The sequence below is a fragment of the Alexandromys fortis genome, unplaced genomic scaffold (genome assembly GCF_014885135.2).
Source record: "Alexandromys fortis isolate MF-2015 unplaced genomic scaffold, M_Fortis_MF-2015_v1.1 scaffold_3, whole genome shotgun sequence".
In the NCBI taxonomy this organism is placed as follows: Eukaryota; Metazoa; Chordata; class Mammalia; order Rodentia; family Cricetidae; genus Alexandromys; species Alexandromys fortis.
The window spans coordinates 11,333,413-11,358,393 of record NW_026067909.1 but is presented as its reverse complement, the minus strand read 5'-3'; the positions used below and the strand labels follow the sequence as shown (position 1 = coordinate 11,358,393).

Genomic DNA, 24,981 nt, shown 5'->3' with positions numbered 1-24,981 from the left:
TCATGTTTTACTGTCAATGTTGGCCTTCTTTATGATTATAGAGAAAGTAGGAAAAAATCATTAGAGAAACCTGTTAGGAATATTTACTGTTAGGAAACCTAGCTAAGTACCAAAGTGCTCTTTGTAGCAGGTGGAATCATAGGTGGCCTGGGTGGTGACATATTGGGCCCTCGTGTGACTGTGCCCTAGGTGAGGCCATCCCTCCTCAGATCTCTCAGCCAAAGCAAGTACTCGGTTGGCTTCCAACTTCAACAAGGCTGTCTTCAAGTATTGTTCTATCTTCAAGTTTCTATCTATAGATGAGGGGCTGTTACTCACTCCTGCGAGTTACTCAAGGGACACAAAAGGTAGATCTGTAACTTTTCCAACACCCAGAAGTGGGAGGTTGGTCAGAAAGCCATGAACACTGTTTGCTACTCCTCTTTATGTGAGAAGGGATGCTGCTGGTTGACCTCTGCGTCTTGACTGTGGCTGGCCTAGGCCTTCATCTTAGAATGGCCACTTCAGAAAGGAGACTGCAATGACAGAAGTGAGTGAAATTGGCTGGACTGGGTAAAGTCAATAATAGACAGTGCCTAATCAAAAACTACTGGATACTTGTTCTGTGATGTGCCCCAGTCTTCAAGGAAAGCCATTCCCTTGAGAGCTGCTGTGATGGATTTAACATGGCTCTGCCTGGTAATGAGCCCTGTGAGCTGGTACTGCCCAGGGAAGGACAGGCTGACAAGGAAATTCTCCTCAATGCAAAGAGGCAAAGGCAGTTATCAAGCTTTGTCTTATCTGGAAAATGTATATCTTTGGCCATCTTCTGTGCACATGGCTTAAGAGGCAGCTCTGAATGGTGGCCAGAGAGAATCACCTAACAACCTGGCTATGATCACATTTGGGTCATGGAGCTAGAGTAGCTAGCTCTGGGGCCTCATGCACCCAGAACCCACAGAGGAGGGGGAGGTGGGGAGAGAAAGAAAGAGAAGGGAGAAAGGGAGAGAGAACAAGGAGGCTCAGGAGCTTAGGCCAGACTTCTGACCCACATGGAGAGACAGAAAAGTGAGAGATCTTCCCTGCAGCAAGATGAAGGACTAGCTATGGGAATAGCACTTGAAATGTTAGTACTTGAGGGTAGTATGTGTGGTGCTGGCTAGCAGGAAGGTTTCTCCTGATGCCTGAGGCTTGCTCTAGTTCATAAATCTCCACTTCTCCTTAGCAGTGTGAAATGTTTACTCTGAACTAAGCCTCTGCTTTAACAAGTCATGTTTCAATAGGAAAACTGTCGTTGATGGAATCGAATGCAATTCCTCCTTTTTTCCAGTTCCCCATTCCTAAGAAAAGCCCAGCCATTTGGCAAGCAGCCAGAGCTCCAGGAACCAGCATTTGCAGACAGTAGTGGCAGATATGATGACCTTGTGTTTATAAGGGAGAATCTGGCCTCTATGGGCCTTGTCTTGCCAGTTCTTCAGGCTGACAGTTTTAGAGGGTTGGGACCTGTGCTCCATTCTTCACTTCCAGCCCCATTACCTATTGTATGGAAGCCCTTTGTGGGAACCTTTAGTCCTGATGCTGGTTCATTCCTCAGACTGGTATGTTGCTGTGCTTCTGGTGACAGTCTTATTGCTAAGCAGCAAAAGAAGTCCTGTTGCCTTAGGAGAGCCCACCTAGCTAGTTTTACCCGGTGCTGAGACTATAACCACACAAACATGCGGCAGGAGATCTACCATCGCTAAGGCAATAGTGTGTTTTCTTTACCTAAACTCTACAGTGGGTTTCCTGTGTGTATCTAGATGCTAGGGGTTGCTGATATTATTTAGAAACATCTGCTGCCCCCAAGCCTTGATCTATAAAAACCAGGATGGTTCCTTCCTTGTGAAACCATTCGAGGATCACCAAAAATCCCTGTACTTCTAGTGCCTACTTTTCCAGAGTGGCAGACAGAAGGAGCAGACTGCGAGTGATAGAGAATTACAATGAGAAAGCTTCTAGGAGACTTGGGGACCTCAGGTCTCATGGCTAGAACCCTGGTGGCGAGCTTTGAAGCCGTGCTGCCCCTTCAAGATGTTTCTGGCACTAGCAGGGCCTAAAGCAGTCTTCCCAGTCCCAGCCTGGGTCTTAGAATCTGATTGATTGGATGTGAGACCTCAGTCATTTGTATGTTCATTTATTTCTTCATCAAACATTCACTGAAGGTCCACAATGGACTCTAAGTAGATTAAACACTGAAGGGAAAACACTGCCCTCATGGACCTTGGATGGTATCGACAGAGAAAGTTGGTAAACTCTTTACCACAAACATGCAGTTATACATTAAAAAATGAGGAATGGGGGGGTGCAGTTCTCCGTGGCTCAGTCTGAAGCTTAGAATTAACTTAGGCACATTTCAACCTAAGCAGTCAGCCCTGGCTTGTGAAGGTGAGAGAAGGTCAGAAGAGAGCCTGGAATGTTTAAAGATAATGCCAGGAGAATGTTGTGGGAGCTAGGGGCACTTTGAGCAGATCAGCTGCTCCCTGGCTTTGTGACTTGGGCCCTAGACTTGATCACTCTAGTTTCAGTTTGATTATCTCTAAATCAGAAATGATAGATAGTATTTATATGTCAGAAACTGCTTTGAGGATTAGTGAAGTGATGTGGATAAAGCACTCAGCATAATGCCTGAAAACTCTAAGTAGTATTAGCTCAGGATTATTCTTTAGACTGACAGTGTGCTCAGAGCGAGCATGTTTTCTCCTTAATAGAGTGGCAGTTCTTTTAGAATACCCAGATGCTGATGGTAAAACCAGGGCTGTCCTGTTCCTCCTGTCCATGAGGCCCCTTTTTAAATGAATGTGGTGGGCTCTGGTGGAGGCCTGGTACTCAAAAGAGCAAGTTTTCCTCTACCCATGTGCATGAACTTAGTTTTCTAGCTTCTTCTAGCTCCAAGAACCTGTATCTGTCACACTTCAGCGTTGCTCAACCTTGAACCAGCTTTAAGAGCCACCCCTTTTGAGCTGAGTACACCGTATGTGTGTGCCCATCATTTGTGCATACATTTATTTGTAGGTCACAGCCAAAAAGAACCCCAGGAATGATGTCCTAGGGAAGACCATACTATTTCTAGGCTTCATAGTGGCCTAGTAGGGACCACTTTTGGTTTAACCAAAGCCTCACATTCTGCCAGAGAGTCTGTGGACATTGTCATCTGTTTCCATTCCATTGGTGATTCCCAGATCACCAGTCTTTTTCAATTATCCAAGCCCTGAGAGCCTACCTAAACATGGGGCTATATGGTGACTAAGGTTCCCAGAGTTGGAGAGATAGATAAAGCAGAGTAGAGTGGCTGGCCTAGAATTCTCAGAAGAGATCTTCCTGTTTCTGCCTCCTGGGTGGTAGTCTGCATCTATCTTCTATCAAAGCTAACAGGTCTCTTTCTAATCCCTCTACTCCCATAATATAATATAAAAACATTTTCTTGGAGTTCTCGTAGCATGAGAAAATGGAATTGCAGAAGGATTTTCTCTTAAGACCTTTTTTTCTTTTATTTTTGATCAGTTAAAAAATGATCATATCCTCAATGACATCTTCTAAAATCTCTTTGGAGTAAAAATTCCACTGATATGCTAATGACAATGCTAAAATGATAAAAAAGCATGTACCTGTCAAACCTATGATAACCAGTGTAAAACTGCTAAATCTTAGCAAAGAAAGTCCGGCAGTTCAAAAAAATATAGACCTGAATTAAGGTCATAGCAAGATGCAAAGACATAGACAATCTGGGTAAGTTTCAGAGGTGGGTAGAGGAAGGACTTCATTCCAAGATGGCATGCTGTTTGGCTTAATTCATGTAACATTCCCATAATGCCATGTGTGGTGGTACTACGTACCTTTAATCTTACCTCTGAGGGGTCAGAGACAGGTGACTCTGAGTTTCAGTCTAGCTGAGGGTATATAATGGGACCCTGACTAAAAAGAAAAAACAAATATATAAATATGTAAATGAAGTACAGGTTAGTAGTTGCCAGAGGCTCAGGACAATTGGGCTGGAGGGCATGGCGTGCCATGAAGTGACTGGATGTATGGGCCTTTGAGACCACAGAAACATAGCCATGGTTCCATAATAGACTAGTCTGTGAGCCACTTACTATATGGGACACATTGTGAATGTACATTTCATGCCATTGTGTCTTAGATGATATACTAAGAAGCCCTGCTATAGCGAAACAGACATTTTAAAGTTGCATAATGAAATCAGCAGGCACAGTACAGTCCCAAGGAGAGCCTGGAAACAGGCATAAACAAGACTGTGAAATAAAATCAAGATAGCAATGAAAATCAGTATGAAAAAAGATGGTAAATTTAGTGTTGAAATAATCACATAACTGTGGAAAATAAATGGACTTACTGGCTATTCCAAGTTCAGACAAACAAATCTAATGTAAATGTAAAGCATGAAGTAAAAGATGATAGAAAATATAAGAGACTTAACTGTAACAATCTCATAATGAAGTTATTTCCAGGTCTGATTCAAAAACTCTAAATCACTAAAGACTGAAGGTGCTGACTGTAAGAAATCTTAACAATTCTTCAGCAGTTACTGAAAAAGCTAAAATACCCAAGAAACAGTGGGAGAAAGTGTTTTTAATGTATGTGCCATAGACATTTTATATTAAATAATCAAATAAGTCCAAAAGCTATGAAGAGATGGCCTTCCAAAAAAAAGGGGGCTTTCAAATATTTTAAATATTTCAAAAGGTAAAACTCTTCCAGGGAAGAAATGACTCAGTGGGTAAGAGGGCTTGGTATGCAAGCATGAGGACCTGAGTTAGGATCTCAGCATCTGTCAAGAGGTGGGTGTGACTGCATGCTTGCCTGCAACCTCAGTATCTGCTGAGGTCTAGGATTGCTAGGTCTTGCTGCTGCCAGCCTAGGTCCAGTTCAATGAGAGACCCTGGATAGAGTGTGATAGGACAGGGTGCTTGATGTTCTCTCTGGCCTCTAATAGCTGCATAGGCACATGCAGCACACACACACACACACACACACACAATGAACCCTCGAATAAAGAAAACCAAAGTGTAGCTTATGTTTTATATCTTTCAAATTAATAGGGCAGTATATACTCTCGTTGGTGAGATCTGGGGAAACAAACAGATTTATGCAGCATTTACAGTAGTATATAGATGGGCACAATGTCTGTTTGGCATTGTCTACCAAAAGGTAAGGAAAAAATTTAATCCCATTTGAAGTAGGCTGAAGAGACATGCTAAGGTGAACTCATTTAAAATATGAAGACCAATACATTGTGACAAGCAGATGATTGGAAGGTTATCTTGAAGAATTGTTAAGTTATGAAAAGGTTAATTTAGATCATTTAGATAATATGTAGTAACGGCAGTTTGCAGATACGTACTTATTTTAGAAAAATAACAAATTGAAAATGGTTTTATTTTGTAAAGCATTATGTCTGTACCATCTTGCAGACAGAGTTTTTTTTCTTTTTCTTTTTCTTTTTTTTTTTTTTTTGCAGAATATGGCAGAGCCTGGCAAATTTTCAGAGGGGCTGCCCTGTATCTTCCATGATCTCATCAACTCGCCCTTGAAATGCTTATCTAGAATCAGCCTGGGTCTTCTTTTCAGGAGATAACTGGTCTGTCTGATTTCCATGGGAGAAATTCATCAGAAAATCCCTTTCCAACTTGATGAATTCTCCTGTAAGATTTATAGTTACTCTTCATAAGTGATTTGCTTTGTGTGTGCTTAATATTATTTGGTGGACAAGAGCAGCCAAGAAGGAGTTCAGTCAACAGAGATGCCAGCAGGGATAACATGTGTGGGGAGGAACAGCTATGTTCAATAGGGAGAGCAATTTCAGAGGGAACTAATTTCATAAGTGGTCGGTTCATAAGTGAATACACTTGAATGGATAATCACTATTTTTAGCTGCTCTATACATTCATCAATAGGGGACTTGTTCCATAAATCATGGCACAATCAGAGGCCCTGCAGCTGTTAGTAGAAAGGATGTTTGCTGCTTGTCTGAGTAGAGCTCTATCTTCTCATTCATGTCCATTGGTGCTGAGCACCCATACTAAACCTGCAAGGTTTTATTTGGCATGGCCTGTGGGACACAGGTCTCAGCCCAGTATACTGGCTGGCACTCTGTTCTCTTCACGCACTCTGAGATTGCTTCATGATAGACCATCTACCCCTGGCCACTGTGTCCTGTTGGCCTCCTGATCTCTGCATTGTCTCAGCAGCACCCTTGGGAATGTTCAAACTCTCTGTGAACTTCTCTTTGGAGGAGAGTCTGAGTTCCACCCATTTTCTAAAGGTACCCTTGGGAAGGTGGCTTTTTAATGCCTGGTGTGGTATTCCTGACCCTGCACCACCATTTACATGGCTTTGCCAGGCACTGTTGAGTCTACATGTTGACTAGAAATGGGGCTGATTCCAGGAACACACCAGCTAACAACCTGAGCAGAAGAGTGAGCACGTTCTGTCTGGGAGAGGCTGGCCCAGAGCAAAGGCCACATCCCCTTGCAACACACTGGAATCCCAGCCACGAGAAAGCAGCACTGTCACCCACTCAATTGAAGGTGCATCTGCAAGTAAAACTGCCACTCAGATGCAGCACAGCATAACAAGCCAGTTCTGTGCACACCGCTGCAGGACTGTGGCACCTACCAGTACACAAGGCACATGTACAAGTGCACAGGAATATGTGCCACCTGTGTCAAAAGGAAGGGCAGGTATCTTTGTTTACATAAAGTTTCTGGAAAGACCTAGCAGGGCTGAAGATATTGGTAACTTCCTTCAGGGAAGGAAACTTGGGGATTAGGGTTGGGTAGGAGAGCCTTAGGTTTTTTTTTTTTTTTTTTTTTTTTTTTTTTTTTTTTTTTTTTTTTTTTTTTTTTTTAACCATATTCCGTTCTGTACCCTGATTTATTTATCACTGTTCAATTTGTGTATGTGCATGCAAGTATGTGTGGTGCATTTTATTGTGATTTTAAAAAACCATAATACTAGTATATTATCAAAGGCTTGCTTTTATGTGCAGTGTATTTTATTGTGATTTTTTTTTAAGCACAACATTAGTACTTTACAAAAGTCTTGCTTTGAATTTGGCAGGTGTCATTCCAGATTGGGAGTGGATGTGGGCAACCACAGTGTGCATGCTGTGTGGACAGCATGCCTGTGAGCAGCCGCTCTCCAGGCATGGAGCTGGAAGTCTCTGGTTCATGTCACTCTGGAGCAGGGGCTACTCTAGCACAAAGAAGGTTTTGAAAGCGAAAGGCAGAGCCAGAGTCAGGGCAGGCTCTGGGCAGGCTCCCAGAGAGCCCAGCAACCCTCTGCTGAAGGGTGCCCTGCACCCCATCGCACAGGCGGGCACCTTCTGTGAAGTGAGCTTGCTACACGAGTCTTGTCGTTACAGGATTTTGAGTGGAGTGATTCTAAAAGAAAAGAATGAGAACAGCGTGCTCTGGTTGTGCCACATTGAATACTGGAGATTTTCTATAACTTTCCTCCATTTCAGGTAGTTTTGGTTTGATGAACGAAGAATGACAGCAGTTCATCTTTCAGTTCGCTTGTGTCTCTATTGATCTAAATGTTTTCTAATGCATATCTACCTTTTAAACTAATTTAGTTTTAAATCGAACTTAGATCCCATTCTGCGATCCCATTTCATATTGCCAAAACTCTGCCTTGGGGAAGGCTGAGTTATCTTGTTCTGTTCCAGAGCTGGTTTGGCTTTGTCTGTTCTGTGGGAAATGACACAGTGTTGACCTAAGAGGGGCCCTCACCTCTCACCACTGAATCCCAGGGGTTGGGGAAGAAGCTGTGAGCCCACTCCCAGACCTGCCCATGCCCACTCAGGAAATACCCATGCTATGCTTGTCTATGGACTCTGCCCTTGGCATTCCTGTTGCCCACCTGGGCTCTGGCAGAGAAGTTAGGCGGGAAGAGGCCAACCGAATACCCGCCAGTATAAGAGGAAACGGAGAGAAACAGCTCCAGTCAGCCCCAGAAGGGAGGCCTGGAAAAACTCTGCAGCTGGAGCTAACACAAAGGACTTTTCAGATCCTGAAGCCAAGGTGCCCAGTGCTTTTTTTTTTTTTTTTTTTTTTTTTTTTTTAATACAGCTATTAGGGTGACAAGCCTTTCCAAAGGCCAGCAGTTGGCGAGAGTTTCCAGGAAGCTGGTCTGGCATGGGGCTGGGATCATAGCAACTTTTAACGAGTGAAGTTCAGAAGGAAGAAATCATCAGGAAAGGTTTAAGGTTCAACAAACTTTTTGAATTATTTTGCAAAAAGTTCTGGCTTTCCAATTCAAAGGCATGTTTCCCTGTGATGGGTTTAAGCCAGAGCTTATTTCAGAGGCAACACAGACTGCATGTTTCTGATTCATTCCCTGGAGATATTTGCCTAATCCTAGAGACAGGCTTTGGAAGTGCCATCCAGTACCTGGAGACACTGGAGCCATCTTACTATCTCTTCAAACAACCATCCGCCCACGTGTCTCCCCTCACCAGTTTCTGTCGTTGTGAGTACACACATGTGCACACCTTCCCTAAGCAGGAAGCTGCTCTTTGCCAAAAGCGAAAGGAATTCAGGTTTCCAGAGGGTATCCTTGGTCTCCAGCTTCAATAGCTATCTGACAAAGAAAGATCCTAGTGTGTGTATGCTGGCGCTGGGAGAGAGGGGCTTCCATATCCATTCACATGTTTCTGGGCCCCAAGAAAAACCCACAACTGGCTGTGCTCTCCCTAGCCCCACCCAACCTCAATCACATTCCTTCCCTTCCTGAGCCCACCCTGGGTGGCCCCAGCAAACCAGCTTCCACTCCTCCTTTCCCACCAGTGGGGAGATCTAACCCATGTCCTCATTGAACAGCCAACAGTGAAAATGAAGGTCACACTACAAGCCCAAACAGCTGAAAAGCACCCTGCTCCTTCTCTGCCTATTCTCACCCCAGTAGGAGAATAGACTCTTTTTTTCTCTGTCTAGCAGCCCAAAGGACTAAGCTTTCCCACCTTCCTATGAATGCTTCCAGGAAATCCTTCTAACCTACTTCCTCCTGAAACATTTTTGGGCCTGGAAATGAAGAAGCTGCTCTTTGAGTTGTAGCCCTTTGCTACTAAAACTTTCCTACATAGCAGGGATCTTTATCCCCCCAGGAGGATTTATAAATGTTGACATGGTTGAGTCACAGTAGTGGATCAGCAGTGGCAAGATGGACTGGCTGGTCATGCTAAGTTTCTCCTTAGCCTAAGTTATTGAGCTCTGCACTTGTTTAGGCAGGGATTGTACAGGTGGAGACCCTTCTGTAGCCATCAGAATGAATGAGTGACTATGATAGACATTTTGGTTTTATGCTCAACTCAAAGGCAGTGCTGAACTCCAGTCCAGTTGGCACCTTTGTTGTTGAGACGGTTTTCAATGCCATAGCATCCTTCCTGTTAGGCAGGATTATTTCTCCTGATATTAGTTCTGGAGAAGACTGAGGCTTTGCAGTCTGGGCCTGGCCATTTCACCTGTTTCCAGATGGCCATGGTGCTCAGCATGCCTTATCACAATTAGCTGTCTCTTCTGTCTCTAAGACTCAGTCTGATTCTCTTGCTTGGTCAACAATAGTGTTATCCACTAGGGTCTTTTGGCTGTTTTGTGAAGTGTTAATTATGGCTTTCCTGACCAGTCCCAGAACTCATCTTTAAGTATTTATATCATACCTCCACTTTACCAGTTTCTCCTTCGAGGCAGAGCCTGCGGTGAACTTGTTCTCATTACCTCGGAAGGATTTTCATGTCCTAGTCCTTGGCTTTGAGTGTCTATTCAGTTTGCTGTGTCTGTTCAGGGATGTGCTACGTAAGGAAGTGCCCTAGACAGCTTGCAGTAATGTCATTTGATCAAGGTTATTGACAGAACCTGATACGCAGAGGAGATAGGTCCCACCAGAACAACAAAAGAACATAGTAGAAAATGGGCATGCCTTCTGGCTCTGGTCCTGACAGTAGGTGGCCTTATATGCTCATCTTTCCCATTCTCCTGTTGTTCCAGAGCATGATACCCAGGCTACATGGTCTACTGAGGTGCTGTGATAGGCCTGTTGTACACTGATGAGACAGCCTGGTAGTGTGGAAGATGGGGGACCTAAGGGAAAAATACCTTAGTGAAGCCCTGAGCTCTGGGTGAACAGCTCTATCGGTAGTCCTCTGTACACTGCATGCTGGGTCAATCAAACCTGGAGCCTTTTGCTAAGCATCACTCGTCTGAAGGTCACCCATGCCCTCCCTTAGGATCCTACTTCTGGCTTCACTTGAAGCCTGACTTATCGTGCCAAGTCCTTGAGCCTATACCTGGAGCTCACACATCCAGCTGGTAGAGTTTATAAGGCAGGTTTTGGTTTGCTGAAAAAAAAAAGAGTATTTCAGTGTTTCAAACTAGGAGAGTTTGAATTTAACAAATCCAAGCTGAGCAGTGGTGATACACACCTTTAATTCCATTACTTAGGAGGCAAAGGCAGGTGGATCTCCGAAGCCAACCTGGTCTACAGAGCAAGTTCTGAGACAGCCAAGGCTATACAGAGAAATCCTGTTTCAAAGAAATAATAATAATAATAATAATAATAAAAGAATTCATTTACAAACCAGAGGAAAACAAAATCAAACCGATCTCTAAAAGGTGCAAGAGGGAGAATTAGACAAAAGAAAGATCTTGAAACAGAGAACAGCTAAGTGTAAACAAGCGCAGGGTAAGGGGACAGGCCCACATCACATGAGCACTTTTAAGTCGAGATCAGACCCTTACCCTACCATCTCCACCTCAGGAACAGAGGCCAGCTGCTAAGGAATAATAGTGGGGCCCAGAGGTTGACTGTCTAGTGCTATCCACCTCAGCGGACCTGGTTCTCTTGGGACAGCCAGTTTAGGTCCTAATGCAGAGAATGTGGACTCATTTCGGTAAGAGCCCTGCCTGAGAGTAAATATGTATATGAATAGAGCTCTGTGCTCTCTGTGCCTCACCTTTCAACTTCCTCACTTGCCTACCCCCTCACTTCTCAGAATCCATTACCTTGTAGATTCAGCCTTATTTTTGCCTCAGTTCTCCAATGGGCTACCACAAGCCATTGTGAGGGCAGAGTTATACTTTGAGTATAACGCAGTCTGGTCTTATATAAGGACTTGGCGCCAGAGTCCTCAAAGAAAAACCAAATAGAGTAAAAATTATCTCTTAAAGCATCTTGATTTGCATCCCTCCCTCTCAGAGCCCTTTGTATTACTCCTTTCTAAATTGCTCTCATGCCCAGTGAAGTAGAAGACCCTCTGAGAGGGCCTGCCAAGTGTCTCTGAACTTTTGGGGCTGTAGCCGCATGTGTGGATTGGTAAATTCGGTAGAATATGTAGATGCTGAAGTCAGGGTTATGGAGGTAGAGATGCTAGACTTGGAGTGGACATGGGCTCCTATCTACCTTTCTCCATCTTTTATTTCTCTTCCTCCTCCATCTTTCCAAGATGTCACCCAGGTTTCCCATGGAGCTAACTAGACCTGAAAGACTGATAGTGAGTCTTCTGTTAGCCAGTCATTGCCAAGGATATGTATCTCAGGTACGGTTTCTGCTCAGAAACATCTGAACTATCCTAATAGGCACAAATATTGAGTGGGCAGATTTGGGACACCATTAGGAGCCAGAGAGGAAAGGTCAGCCTAGTCTATGAGATCTAGAGATGCTCAGAATGGCCTGTAGGCGAGTGAAGGCTCCTGGCTTCCTTATGTGGTAGTGCCAGGTCTTGATATACTTAAGAGACTGACTGAATTCACAGAATTCTCATAGAAGGTGATCAGATGACCAGCACCCAAACCCACCATGGACTGCTCAAATCTACGCAGCGGGTCATAGAATCTCACTTACTACTGTTCCAGTGCCAGCTCACTACTCTCAGGTCTTCAACCTGATCTTTACCAAAGGAGATCTAGGCTCTCCCAGTGACAGCATCTCTCAGAATGAGCCTGGTTCTACCAGTATTTCTTGTGTGATAGTAGCAAGTTTTTGTCCTTCATGAATCTTTAACTTCCCCATCTGTGAAGCTGAGGACTGACTCACTAAGTGTTCTTCAATCTACCAGGATGTAAGTTAAGTATTTCAGCCAACTGTGGCATTTACCACTAAAACCTAGCACCAGAAGTTCAGCATAGGCTAGCTCATTCTTAGCAATGAAACCCACAGTTTGTGAACACTGTGGTCTCATTGGTTTATTTTTTCAACAGAGATGTTGCCATAGTTTCCCTATCAATTACAGGGCCAATGGGAGGCAGGATATACAGCTTATCCTTCTCTGTAGTAAATGACAGAAGCACACGGGGCATCTATAATTGCCATAGGCACAGTACTCTGATCCCATCTCCAACTTCCTCGGAGCAGAGTTATGGGTGCTAGGACCGTGCCTGTATGTCTTTTAATGGGAGTCAGAACAGCCCATCAGCCCCTTTCCTAGCTCCTTAAGGCTTTAGTCAGAATCTGTAGACTTCCTCTGCTCTGCCACATTCCTCCAGATCATCCGCGAGGCCAGTACTCTTATGTCTTCAAGTTCATCTTGTTTAGGACAGCACTTGGGATACAGCCTGACCTATTTGTATCCTTTAGAAGATCATTACCTGGCCGTTTTTAAAGCTTTTGGGTCAAACAAGCAATAACATCATGGAGTCTCTTGTCACAAAGGGACACTTTATATTGTCTAACACTTATCCCCAATCAGGTATATGGCTAAATACCTGACTGTATTTGCTGAAATATATATGTCAACACAGGAAGATATATTCCCAATGTATTAATCAATACACAAGGGGAACTGTAGCTTGTAGAAGTTAAGAAAACTGCTCTAGGGTTCTGTGAGCAGGATCGAATGACCCAAGCTTGCTGGGGTTTCCTGGGAGATACTGATTAACCATTATGATCCCACATCAAATCCAAGCTTCCCAGGGTTTCCTGGAAGACACTGTCCTTAGCCATTGTGAGCCTACACCAAACCCACCCATTAGCTGAGAAGTTTGAAAAGCTGTGACATGCAGAAAACTACAGGACACAGGAAGAAAAGGAAGATGCCCTAACTAAAGAATCAGGCCATGATTCCCAGAGCCCTGATACGGTGGATACCCCCTTTCTCAGGCCCATCTAGAGGGGCATAGGATAGATACCCCCTTTCTCGTGCCCATCTAGAGAGCCATAGGGTAGATACCCCTTTTCTCATGCCCATCTAGAGGGGCATAGGATAGATACCCCTTTTCTCATGCCCAAATAGAGGACACTTTTTTCATAGACACTGATGTGTATGTTGAAGCAAAGGCCTTTCAGAGACAGCAGAGCTAGTCATGAAGAACAACTGTGGGGCCCCTGCATACTGTAGCCTTCAAGTCTTAATTGGTAAACTGCAGTGATAATGAAAGGGTAGCACTGGCCAAAGAGAACAACCTGAACCTGACAAGCGAACTGAGGAGAGTCCAGAAATAGAACTGTGTGCTATCAGTGAGCTGATTTGTATTGATGTTGATATGGCAGGATGGTGGGAAAAGGATGGTGCTGTATCAGACTGGATGTCCAAGTGAAGGAAAAAGCTTATCTTGACCTTGACTTCACATAGAACAACAAAAAAAAATTGATTCCAGATGGGCTGCAGATCTACATGTGAAAGGTGAGCTTTTAAAGCTTTAGAACAAACCAGAATATCTTTATGACCTTGGAGTAGTCAAAGTTTCTTAAGTAGGACATAAACAATACTATCCAGAGAGGAAATGTTTGATTAACTGGACCACATTAAAATTAAGACCTTCTGTTCATCAAAAGACACCAAGAGAGGAGGCAAGGCAGCCTGCAAGGGGGGCAGTGTTTAGAATGCATGTGTGTATCTGTGTATCTGACAAATGACTCATACTCAGAACACCCAGAACATAGACAAAACTGCAACTGAAGAACAGCTCTCAGTCTTATGCTGATAGAGAATGATAGATGTGACCAAGCAAGAATGTAGAATGGGACTCAGCTTACTGCAAATTACAATTACCAGTTGATGCCATCGGGAAGGCTAAAAGGGCAACAGTGAAAATTCATGTGTGTGTGTATGTGTGTGTATGTGTTTATATGTGCGGATGTAGAGAAACTAGAATATTCACACGCTTCCCAGCAGGAGTAAAAATTGGGGTGATTGCTATGGGAAACATCCTGTCACTTGGTGACCCAGCACTGCTACCCTAGGCACACAATTACCAGAGACCACCGTAACTTTCACCAGACACATGCACTGAATATTCCTAGTAATTCACTACCAAAACCTGCCCAGTGGCTATGGGTAGTAAAATGAATAAGCAAAGCACAGGCCACACAGAGTGGAGTGCCAGAGAGCAGCAGGCTCTTGGGACCACTGTTTTCTTCAGCCCTACAAGGGGGTTCTTAGACATCACAGTGAGTGAAAGTGCCAGATACAAGGGTGTATGTACTGTGTGATCCATCTACGTAGTTCAAACACAGGCAAAGCTGGCTGTTGTTGCTGGAAGGTGAGCTTATGATTGCTCGTGGCATGTCTATGATAGGAAGTGAGATCTAGAGGTCTTCCTCTGGATGCTTCGGTCTCAAGTAGGGAAAATGTGTCATTTGCACTTGAGATCTGTGTACTTTACTCTTTTGGTGTGTCCCCTTTCTAGGTTTATAGCATGATGTCCTGTAGAAGACTGTATTCTGAGCTTTGCTGGAGACACAGCTTAGGTACACAGAGGGACTGGGTTTGCTTCCTGGCTACCACCTTGCTTAAAAGGATATATTACTTCAGTACTCTGACAAACAGCCTTGGAGCTGTCCTTAGCAGGCCCTGTATAGTTGAGTTTCCACTTGCAGCTCTCAGGAGATCTGTTTGGGTCTCTCCCATTTTCTCTCTAACTGTACATACTGCTGCTCTCCACTAGTATCCATTTAGCCAGTGAGGTCCTCAGAACAGTTCTGAGAGGTTTCTGCATCCCTTTCCCGTGCTTGGATGGAGGAAGTGAAACTAGGGGGCACTGGGGGCTGCCTGCAGCTGGGCCAGTGCAGGCTGGGAGCCAGATTGAGGGCATTCAATTCCCAGTCCCGTCTCTTTCCCACTGAGCCACTCCGCCTCGCTTTTAATTTAATTAGGAGAACATTTAATCCCCCGTGCATTTCAGAGACGGGTTTGAGCCTGGCGGGGCGGTGTGGGGCTCTGACAGGGATCCTGTGACTCATACAGCCTTGCACAGCCCTCCCGGGAGGGCTCCCATGAGGCTTCTTTGGCACCTTGTGCAGACAGAGGTGGTCTGGAGATTCACAGAAGACAGGACACTAGTCTGGAAAGACAAACTGGTCTCATCTGTTCTTGACAAGCCCCTTCCCTGTCTTCCTGGACACTGCCCCCAACATGGCCTTTCAGTCTTCTCCCATCAACATTTGCAGGCTGAGAAGCCAAGTAAGAGAAATGGGTGCTCACTGAGGTGCCACAGCAAGCCCTCATCTCCAGGCCCTGAACATCCCAGGCAAAACTGTTTCATCAGAAGAGCTAGCCTCCTGATCTACTAATGCCCCCCTTTCCAGAAGGCATAGGCTGGCCCCAGCCTCGCTGACAAATGCAGAATTCAGGAGACATTAGTAGTGATGTGGATGAAAGCCAGGCCACAGCGGGCCTCCCTGGAAAAGAGAAACTCAAACGTCTTGGCGTGAGATTCTGCAGGGTCCAGGAGAAAGTTGAAGACATGGAAATTCTAATTAACGCACGTGGGGCTGGTTTTGCTCAAGGATTTTTGAAGCTGTCATGTCACAGGAGGCCCGGCAAGCACATGCTCGCCCGGGAGGTGCTTATGGGCACCTGGTGGGATTCTTGCAATGCCCTAGCCTGCGTTCTTACTTTCCCTCTGCCCTCTAGACTTTGCTCCACCCACCTTGTTGAACTAGGTGGCCCCTGAATGCTCCCCCCCCTCCCCCGCGCCTTTAGAGCAGGATGACAGGTTGGTTAGTAAATAAAAGTTGAGGCTGCCAGTTGGAAATGTCACAACAGAAAAGTCAGAGGGGTCAGGAACCAACTTCTTGGAAATCTTCAGGGAAACTGTATAAGAGAGCCAGGCTAAGCTATAGACTGCTGTACTTATGGTAGGCTTGGCCTTTGGGGATGTTCATCTTGGGTATCCCTTGTATAACTGATAGGTCAAAGGTGTAGGTTCCAGACAAGTTTTGATTGGTACATCAACTGAAGGGTGGGGGTGAAGTGGCTATAGGAAAAACTCACTGAGGCCACACCCACTGTCCTTTAGCTTTTATTTATAGGTGCTACATGGAGACTTTATTTTATCTCAGGCAAGGCTAAGATATATTTTCTGTGTCAGAAGTGGCAGTCTTAGGGTCCTTCATCCTGGAATTTGGGGAGTGCTGGAAAAGGAGTGACCAAGAGGAGCTGTGGACACTCTGCTCCCTACCAGCCTCAGGCTAAGAGTCAGGGAGCTGTTACTTGGGGGTTTTATGATTGCCTAAATATGATGTGAGAGGTGTCCCCAGGAAAAGGAAGGCCGAATAGACACTGGACGATGTATGTGTCTCCAATGGCTGCAGGAGTGATGAGGGTTTTCCAGCTGGTGGGATACCACACAAGGCAATGGATGCATACAAGCCCTTGCCAGTTTCCCAGAGTAAGCAGGGTCCTGGGGACTTAAACTATTAGGTATAAGGCTACCCCTGTCTCTTGTGGTAGTTCCTTCACGTGTTGACAAAGGTCTCTATTCTCTGTTTCATAGTTGGCCTTCAGAAACCTGGAGCAAGGCTTTGGGTAGAGGATTCCTGTTGAGGGAGCTTGAAGAGTCCAGGGCTCCCTTCCAATGATGTTAGAATCAGGAAGACAGCATCTGACTGAAATATGTATGCAAGGCTGAGGTCCAGCTGCCCAGAGCTGAATAAGGCCTGGGAAGTGCTCGGGGAGCTGCTGGGGTCAGAGAAGCTGCCTTGTCTTCTCAGCACCCTTCCCTGTTTACTAGCGGTTCTCTAGTTTTTCAATAGGCCAGCATCTTGGCCTCTCGGTCCCCAAACTGTCAGTGGCCAACAGGCTCTGGAAAAGAGGAGCTTCACCCAGCCCCAGGGACCTTCCCATAATCAAGGCAACAGTGACCTCACCTCCCTGGGGCCCCTGGGTGGGGAGAGCTTGAGATGGAAACAAAATGTGTCTTTATTTATGCTTTTAATTTGAATTCTGGAACTGGCCCAGCATGGTAATACATTTAACATCAGTAAAATGCTGAAGAAAAATGGATCTGTTTTTTTTCTGCAACTGCCTCCCACCCACTCTGCCCCCTGCAAGACCCTAGTACACATCTCTGTCCCTGGTAGACACGTACCAGGGTGCGTGCCTCTCTTTTCAGTGTAGGTTCATAGGGCCAGTTGCCCACAGGAGCCATGCTGCATCACGGAGCTGCTGGAGCCTAGCTTAATTACAGACATCAATCAACAAGCTGACTGTGCAAGAAGCAAAGGAATGCAGTCCTGGTGTGGGCACGTGGACCCCATATACAGTACCCACGATTGCCTGTGTTCCCCCAGGACGGGGAGGGGTCTTGGAAAGGCCAATAGTCCTGAAAGCACATAGGGTTCTAGGACCCAGACAGTCATGCCTGTGAGGATCATCTTTGCTAGGACTTCCAGCAAGAATGGCACTTGACTTCTTAGTATGTGGGTGTCCATAACCTCATCCCTGACCCTCAACTCTGCTTTGACCAGATTGTATCCTTTTGGAGAAGCCCCTGCCTTAGGTCTTTTAACTTAGTACCACCATGGGCTCCTTTCATACCTTCCCACCTTCTTAGATTGGCTTACTTCCAGCTGTTGTATTTGGTGTGTTCCTGGGTGGGGACTTGACTGGGTAAAGACTGTCCATCTCCTACTCAGAGAGACTCTGGGAGTGCTGACCTCAGAAGAGCTGTGGTACCTGGATAGATGGTGACACAGTAGCCAGGAAAGAGTCATTCACACATCAGGCTCTGTTCCCTCAGAGGAGAGAGGAAATGGACTAGTACTCTGAGCAGTGTTGTCTTACTGGCCTAGGGCTGTGTCTGGAGCAGGAGCTTTGAGTGTACTAATACCAGCATAGGTGACCTTTTGCCCACAAAGGGGTGATTGTAGGGCAGCTATGGGTCGAACTATGGGTATGTATCTCCAGTTTTCCACCTTCCTGTGAGACCCCACTGGTGTTTTCCTTCAGGGGCTTCACAGTGGCCAGGAACTGCAAGGCATGTTTGTCTATCTGGATGGAGAGTTTGTCAAGAGCCCCGTACTCTTTTGGTGCAATTGCTTTTGTGTTTGGAGGCTACTCCATGGCCATGAGAATAAAATGAAATGGGCACCAGCAAGAGCTGAGTGATCAGGAGCATAAGAAGGCTGAGTGGCCTCTCCAGGCTTGGGCAATTCTCTGGGGCCTATTATGGTTGCCATGGTGCTATTTACTGTCCCTACTCCAAAGCAGGCACTGTCATATGGCATATAACACCAACCACAAGACACCAGTGTTTACACTTTGAGTTCTCTAGACCCTGAACTTAATTTATTGAGAGCCTTAACCACGTTGTATACTATTGCTCTATCCATAGACACCAGCTCACACCTTTGTTCCTCCCTGTTAATACAGCCAGCCAGTAAGGCTATTTTAGGAAGGAGAATGACTCCTGCTTCTCAATAACTTACTATCTCTTTCTGAGCCCATAAACACTCTCTACATCTTAAAAACTACGAGACATCGGTAACCTCTCTTTGAGTTTGGGTAGCCTGGGAAGATAGGGGCCATGGCTTGTTTGATCATAATCCCATTTGACAAGGCTGCCTTCCCCCCAGGGTGGCCTCAGCTTGGCTATCTGGTTACTTAAGAAACCCTCATCACCAATTTCTTCAGTCACTGCAAACCCAAGCCCGTACCAGGAAGATAGCAAAGGCAAGCAATCTAGACATAGGCTAGAAGCATTATGACAAAGCACACAAGACTAAGGACATGAATTTCAGAATTTCAGAATGAAAGAGTCCCAGTATGTAAATCCCAGCAGGGCTACAAGTATGGCACTAACACCTTGACATAAGGACACTTTTCCAGGGGAGTATCCAGTGGTGCAGTGGCCAGAGGGGTCCAAGTGACCTGCCTCCACCACATGGCTGGCTCGACTGGGCTTGGTGGGGACATTTGAATCACATGTTGCGAAGAATCAGACCATGGCTGGATTCTGGGGATTGGCCTGGTGATGCCGTGTTGGGGGCCCCAACAGGGGAGAGGATGGGCATGTGTCCCAGGCCAGCTGTGCCTCAGGGGAAGGCCAATTGGAAGGCGTGGAAAATCAGCCATTTCCTCCACCTGAAGGAGCCCCTGAGGACAGTAGCAGCAACTGGCAGACATCACCCGGCATCTGCCCCATGGCTCTGGCCAAAGTTCCATGGGGAAATGCTAAAAAACAAAGTTGACTCTTTTGAAGGAGTGGTGGAGGGGGGACAGGGGAGAGAAAAACTATTTTCTCAGACGTTCAAAAGCATGAAAACAAGTGGAAAATGATCAGTCTGGTTTTCCATAAGTCAAAACAAGAGGATCATATTTCTAGATTTGGTGGGAAAGCCCCTGCTCTCCTCTCCTGCCCAAGCCCTGAGGCCAAACCCAGCAGCTAGTGGCCTATTCTTAAGGATAGGCAGTAGTTCTGGGTACTAGGTGAACAGACTGTGTTGTAGCAAGTGGATAAGCTTTACCCTATGCCAGGCAGTTCCCATTAGCCTCGGCCTCTGTGCGCAGAAATGGACACTCACTGTGACACGTGGGTGATGGGGGTCAGCAGTGTCTCTCCTTCCAGGTCCAGGTCCTCAGCAAAGCTGTTTGTTCTCAAGAAGTGGGGTGTGCTTACTTCCAGCAGTGTAGGGCTCTTCCTTACTGTGGAGAAGGTATGGGACAGCTCGTTAGGCTTCAGTAGAAACTTGATCATGAAGGGGCACCAGAGCTGGACAGAAATGCCCACCTCAACCTGTTAATGCTGTGGGATAAACCTGTGCACTCCTAATGTCAGGTGAAGAATGGAGACAACGCTTAGAAGTTTCAGTCCACCCATCAGGTTTACACTGAGTGGAGTAGAATAGGTGAATCTGTGTTCAGATTGGCCCCCAGGTACCTGAGACCTCAACATCTCTGATTGAGTGATAAAGGCAGGTACTTCTCCTCAGTGTGGCAGCTGCCCTGGGACTGAGCTCCAGAACTGAAGACCTGCCCTGTCAGGTTCTGGACCTCTCACTAGCTTCACACAAAACATGTGTGTCAAGAACAAATAGAAGCACTGACTACTATTATTGTGATGTTTACACACATGACACTAACAGATCAATGGGCCAAGCAAGAAGGAGTGCTAGTACCTCTGCCTGTCAGGAATCACAAACTGAATTCCTTGCTCTGGCCATGATGCTGTATTAACCAGGGCTTTGAGGGAGGCCCTCAAATTGTCCCCTATTAGCTGACTTCATATAGCTTAGGGGACTGATCCAGACCAGTCTTCACGGCTGTTCCAGCTTACTAGTGTTTGCTTTCAACTCACTTTTCATTTAAAGTGTTTGATGTAGAGCAATTGAGTACTTCCAGCAAGTGGAATAATGCAAAATTCACAGTGGTCCTCAATTATCATAGTGTCAACCTGCCAGGCAGATCCTTGGCTCCTGTCCTTATTCATCCCAATAGCACATATATGATGTTATATACCTGAATGAATCTCTGTTCTTGTCATCTTTTCTAATCATTGAGAACAATTAGGTATGCACTTATGCAACTGTGCATCTAACGATCATTTTGGCAGCATAACAGCCCATAGTTTAGACCTACCACAATTTACTTACTCATCCTATATTTTATGGACATTCAGTTTCAGAGTTTTACGCCAATAAGACAGTGATGCAATATCCATCCTTATTGTTAAAAGCTGTTGACACACTGGGTCAAGTGAGAGGGTGTGTCTTTGATATTATTAATAAGTGTTTTTAGGCTGTTCTTCTATTAAGCTGTAGCAATTTTTTTCTTCCCCTTCAACTTTCCTGCTCTTTGCATGGCCCATTAAGCATGGCTAAAACTGAGGTTTTCTCATTTTAAAAATTATTTACTCTGAGAATTTTATACATTTTGATCATAGTCACCCCATCTCTTTCCAGATCCATCCTCATCTACCTCCCAACCCCCCAACTTTGTATCCTCTTGTTTTAAGATTTAATAACCCAACAACTTCAGTTTTTGCTGCTCATATACTTCTGGGTATGGGACTATCCACTGGGGTGTGGTTGCTCTGCCAGGAGTCAGAACTGTTAAAGAAGTACTGACTCTCTTTCCCCAGAAGCCATTAACTTGATAAAGCCCCTAGCTTATCAAGAACTTTGTGGGGTTCATGAACCTCTTCCCACTTAGTGATAGAATGTTGACTGGCTGATCTTGTATAGACAAGCCCACAGCTGTCCTGTCATGTCCAGAAGTCAGTTTTGCTACAGTTCTCCTCTTTAGTCTTTCCATTCCCCCTTCCACAATGTCCTGGCCTTGGGGAGGGGGAGGTTTTCTCATTTTTCACCTTCACTTACTGCTTTCTGGCTTGTTTGGGATTCTTCTTGCAGAATTGCCTGTTTATACTATTTGCTTGGCATTCATTTAAAAGAAGCTTTTAATTCATTAGAGATAATAACCTTGTGTTACATAAAGCACAAATATCTTTCTTAGTCTATATTTGGCCTTTTAATACTATGTTGTTTTATCATAGAGACTGTCTTGTTTTTTTACAGTGATACTTTTACTTTACGAAATGAGTTTCCCACATCTAATACAGCAGTCTTTTACATTTATTTCCAATATAAACATACAAATGTGGGCATACATCTGTATGTATGTATAAATTTTAACACAGTTAGCATTTATACCTAATGCAAGGGATGTTTAGTGGTCATAAAATGGTAATTCAAGACTATGTGTAGTTTTACTTTTTAAAAATCTGAAATATAACATAAAACTAAAGAAATTTTTTGAGAAAACATAAAATTCTCGATTTGAAAGTGAATTGAGATACAACACCAAAAACTTAATCTGAAAAAGAAAAATAAATCAACTTTATCATAATTAGAAACAAATGAATTATTGTTGCAACAAGCGCATTTTGCCAAGCAATTAAAGAAGCAAGGAGTAACAACAGGGTTTAGAACTGTGAAGACCCTTTGCTTTGTGAAGACAATGAGACCAATCACAGATATGCTACACATCACTTCCTCAATCAAGGACTTGGACCCAGAGCATTAGAAAGAAGAATGCTCATGATCTGACAACAATGAAGCAAACAACCCATCTTAAAAAGTAGATTACAGGGGCTGGAGAGATGGATGGTTCAGTGGTTAAGAGCACTGATTGCCCTTTCAGAGGACCTGGGTTCAGTTCCCAGCACCTACATGGCTGTTCACACCTGTATTTAATGCCGAGATCTGACACCCTCACCCTCATACATGCAGGTGAAACACTGATGCACATTAAAGTAAATAGATTATTTTTAAATTTGAATTACAAATAAGCGTGTGAAATTGTGCTCAGCCAAAGCCCATTATCTTTATGGAAATTCCTATTCATGTAGAAACTCATCTATTCCGTTCCAGTTACAATGAGATAACACTGAAAATTATTATGATCATGGAAAAAAACATAAAATCAAAAACATTATAACAACAAGCAGCCAAAGGAAGCAAAATAACTACAGTCCTCGTGTGCTGCCAGTGGGAATGCAAAGAGCAGAGCTGCTCTGAAGAACAAACTTCATAGTCTCTTATAGACATATATATAGCTTATGACCAAAGTGTATGGAGCATTTATGTTCACAAAAATTTGTACATGATTATATAAATGCAATTTCACCTCTAATTGAAGAAAACAAGTAACAACCAAAGGTGTCTTTTCAATAGCTAAATGGATAAACAAATTGTGGTATATCTGTTCTACTCGCAATGGGATAATATTCAGCAGTAAAACAAGAGGAATCCTACAACATCATAGACGAATCTCAAGTGCATTTTGCTGAGCAGTAAAAGAAGCAAGGTGTAACAGGATGTAAACTGCGTGATTCAGTTTCTAAGACATTCTTGGAAAAACAGAACTTCATGGGCTGTGAAACAATTCAGCTTCTGTTAGTGTCCTGGGAGAAAGGTGTATTTAATTTTTTTATTAAGAATTTTTTAACATAATCTTTTCTCATTTTACACAGCTAGCTCTGTTTCCACTCCCTCTCCACCCTTTCCCCCCACTCAATCCCCCCATCCACTCTTCAGAAAGGGTAAGGCCTCCCATGGGGAATCAACGAAGTCTGATGCTTCACTTCAAGAGTACTTTAAAAGGCTCCAATCAGAACATTTTAGGTGAAGAAACTTCTCTGTATAATATTTAAAACATTTGTGAAAATCCATAGGACTATACAACTTTCAAGTGAATGTTCTTGTATACAAATGGGGGGAAAATCAACCAGAATATTGGAGGTCCCCAGGACAGAAAGTACACCATGATGAGTGGACTCTTATGTTGCAAATATATGACACAGCATTGAAGATGGGGGAAAGGAACTGACCTGCTGCTTTTAAAAAGAATGTTTGGATTGGACACCAAACAACTAAAAAAAAAAAAAAAAACCACCACTCTCATAAACACAATATTCTTGTAGGTAAGTTTGTTTCATGCAGGTGAAATCAAGGGTTAAACAAACCAGAAACTATACTAGAAAATGAGAGCTGGGGACAAGTAAGGATGAACGCTTCAGTCAGAAACAGTATAAACTCAAGGTTAGCTGCATATAGATACATACAATGAAACATGGATGTATATAGACTTCAGTTATGAACTTATATTTCCTAGTTCTACCTGCTGAAAGGAGACACATTCAGTGTCCAGATCATATTTTCTGACACTGTTAGTACTCCAGTAAAAGCAAATGTTTCTCTTTAAACGAATGGACACTTCTGGGGCTAACATAGGGAAACTGCAAAACAAATCTGAAACAAAAGCATGTCAAAAGGGCCCATGTACCCTTAGCCAAAGCTAGAAAAAATTGAACAATAATACTCGATTATACCTGAAAAAGCACAAGTTGCCAAGTCTATACTTATAAACAAGTAATTGAAAAATAAATGAAGATCCTTCTTACAGAATTATTCTCATAAGTATAGAAGGAATGAGTTAACTAGGAGTATACCATAGAAATTCTTGCTTCAAGAAAGATCCATGGATGAATGCTAATATTAGTAGGTGAAATCTTAAGTAAAACTTCAAAGTCTCCCCTCCCCATATTTTTTTTCCCCAGTGACATTGATTGAATCCAGGGCTTTGTGAGTGTTAGACAAGAATTCTGCCACTAAGCTACATCCTCAGTCCTAAAATAAATTTTAATTGCTCTAGTGATTTTAACACATTCACAGAGTTTCTGATACTTTCCTAGGGGAGATAGACTAAAATTCCTCATTCCCTGAATGTTGTTGACCTGGTGAGTTGCTCTTAATGACTAGGGATAATAAACAAGCAGCAGTAGGCTAGTTACAGCGAGCTACTTACCCATATAGTCAAGGTCAACACTGCTAGCAATAGATCATGTTATGCTAATGAATAAAAAGAAAAGCACCTTGCCTTAATGACATCCACCAAACCTATAAACATATTCTAATTTTGGGAAAATATTAGATACACCCAGAGTAGCAATGATATAGGATGAGTATTCTTCAAAAGCAGCAAGGCCAATAAATAAGTTGCAGGCCATAGGATACTAAGGACTCGATGAATAAATGTAATGGTTAGATAGGTTCTTGGAGTGTGAGGTAGTTAAACTGGGAAAATGACTACATTATAGTCCAATAGTGTTGTTTTTTTTTTTTTAGTTCATCAATGTAAAGTGGTTATAAGGTACTTCAGTGAGAGGTATATGATAAAACTATTTTTTGTTTCTACAAGTATATATAATACATATGCAAATAACACACACA

At 43.9% G+C, this 24,981-nt stretch overlaps 1 protein-coding gene across 1 annotated transcript in view; it reads right to left on the bottom strand.

Annotated features, from left to right (window-relative positions):
* The window catches only part of Kcnq1 (potassium voltage-gated channel subfamily Q member 1), a 322,854-nt gene that overhangs the window by 144,818 nt on the left and 153,055 nt on the right, over positions 1-24,981 (bottom strand). Inside the window, exon 11 of the mRNA XM_050136686.1 lies at positions 19,774-19,894. Within this exon, the coding sequence (XP_049992643.1) occupies positions 19,774-19,894 (121 nt within the window). The remainder of the gene's footprint in view (positions 1-19,773; positions 19,895-24,981) is intronic.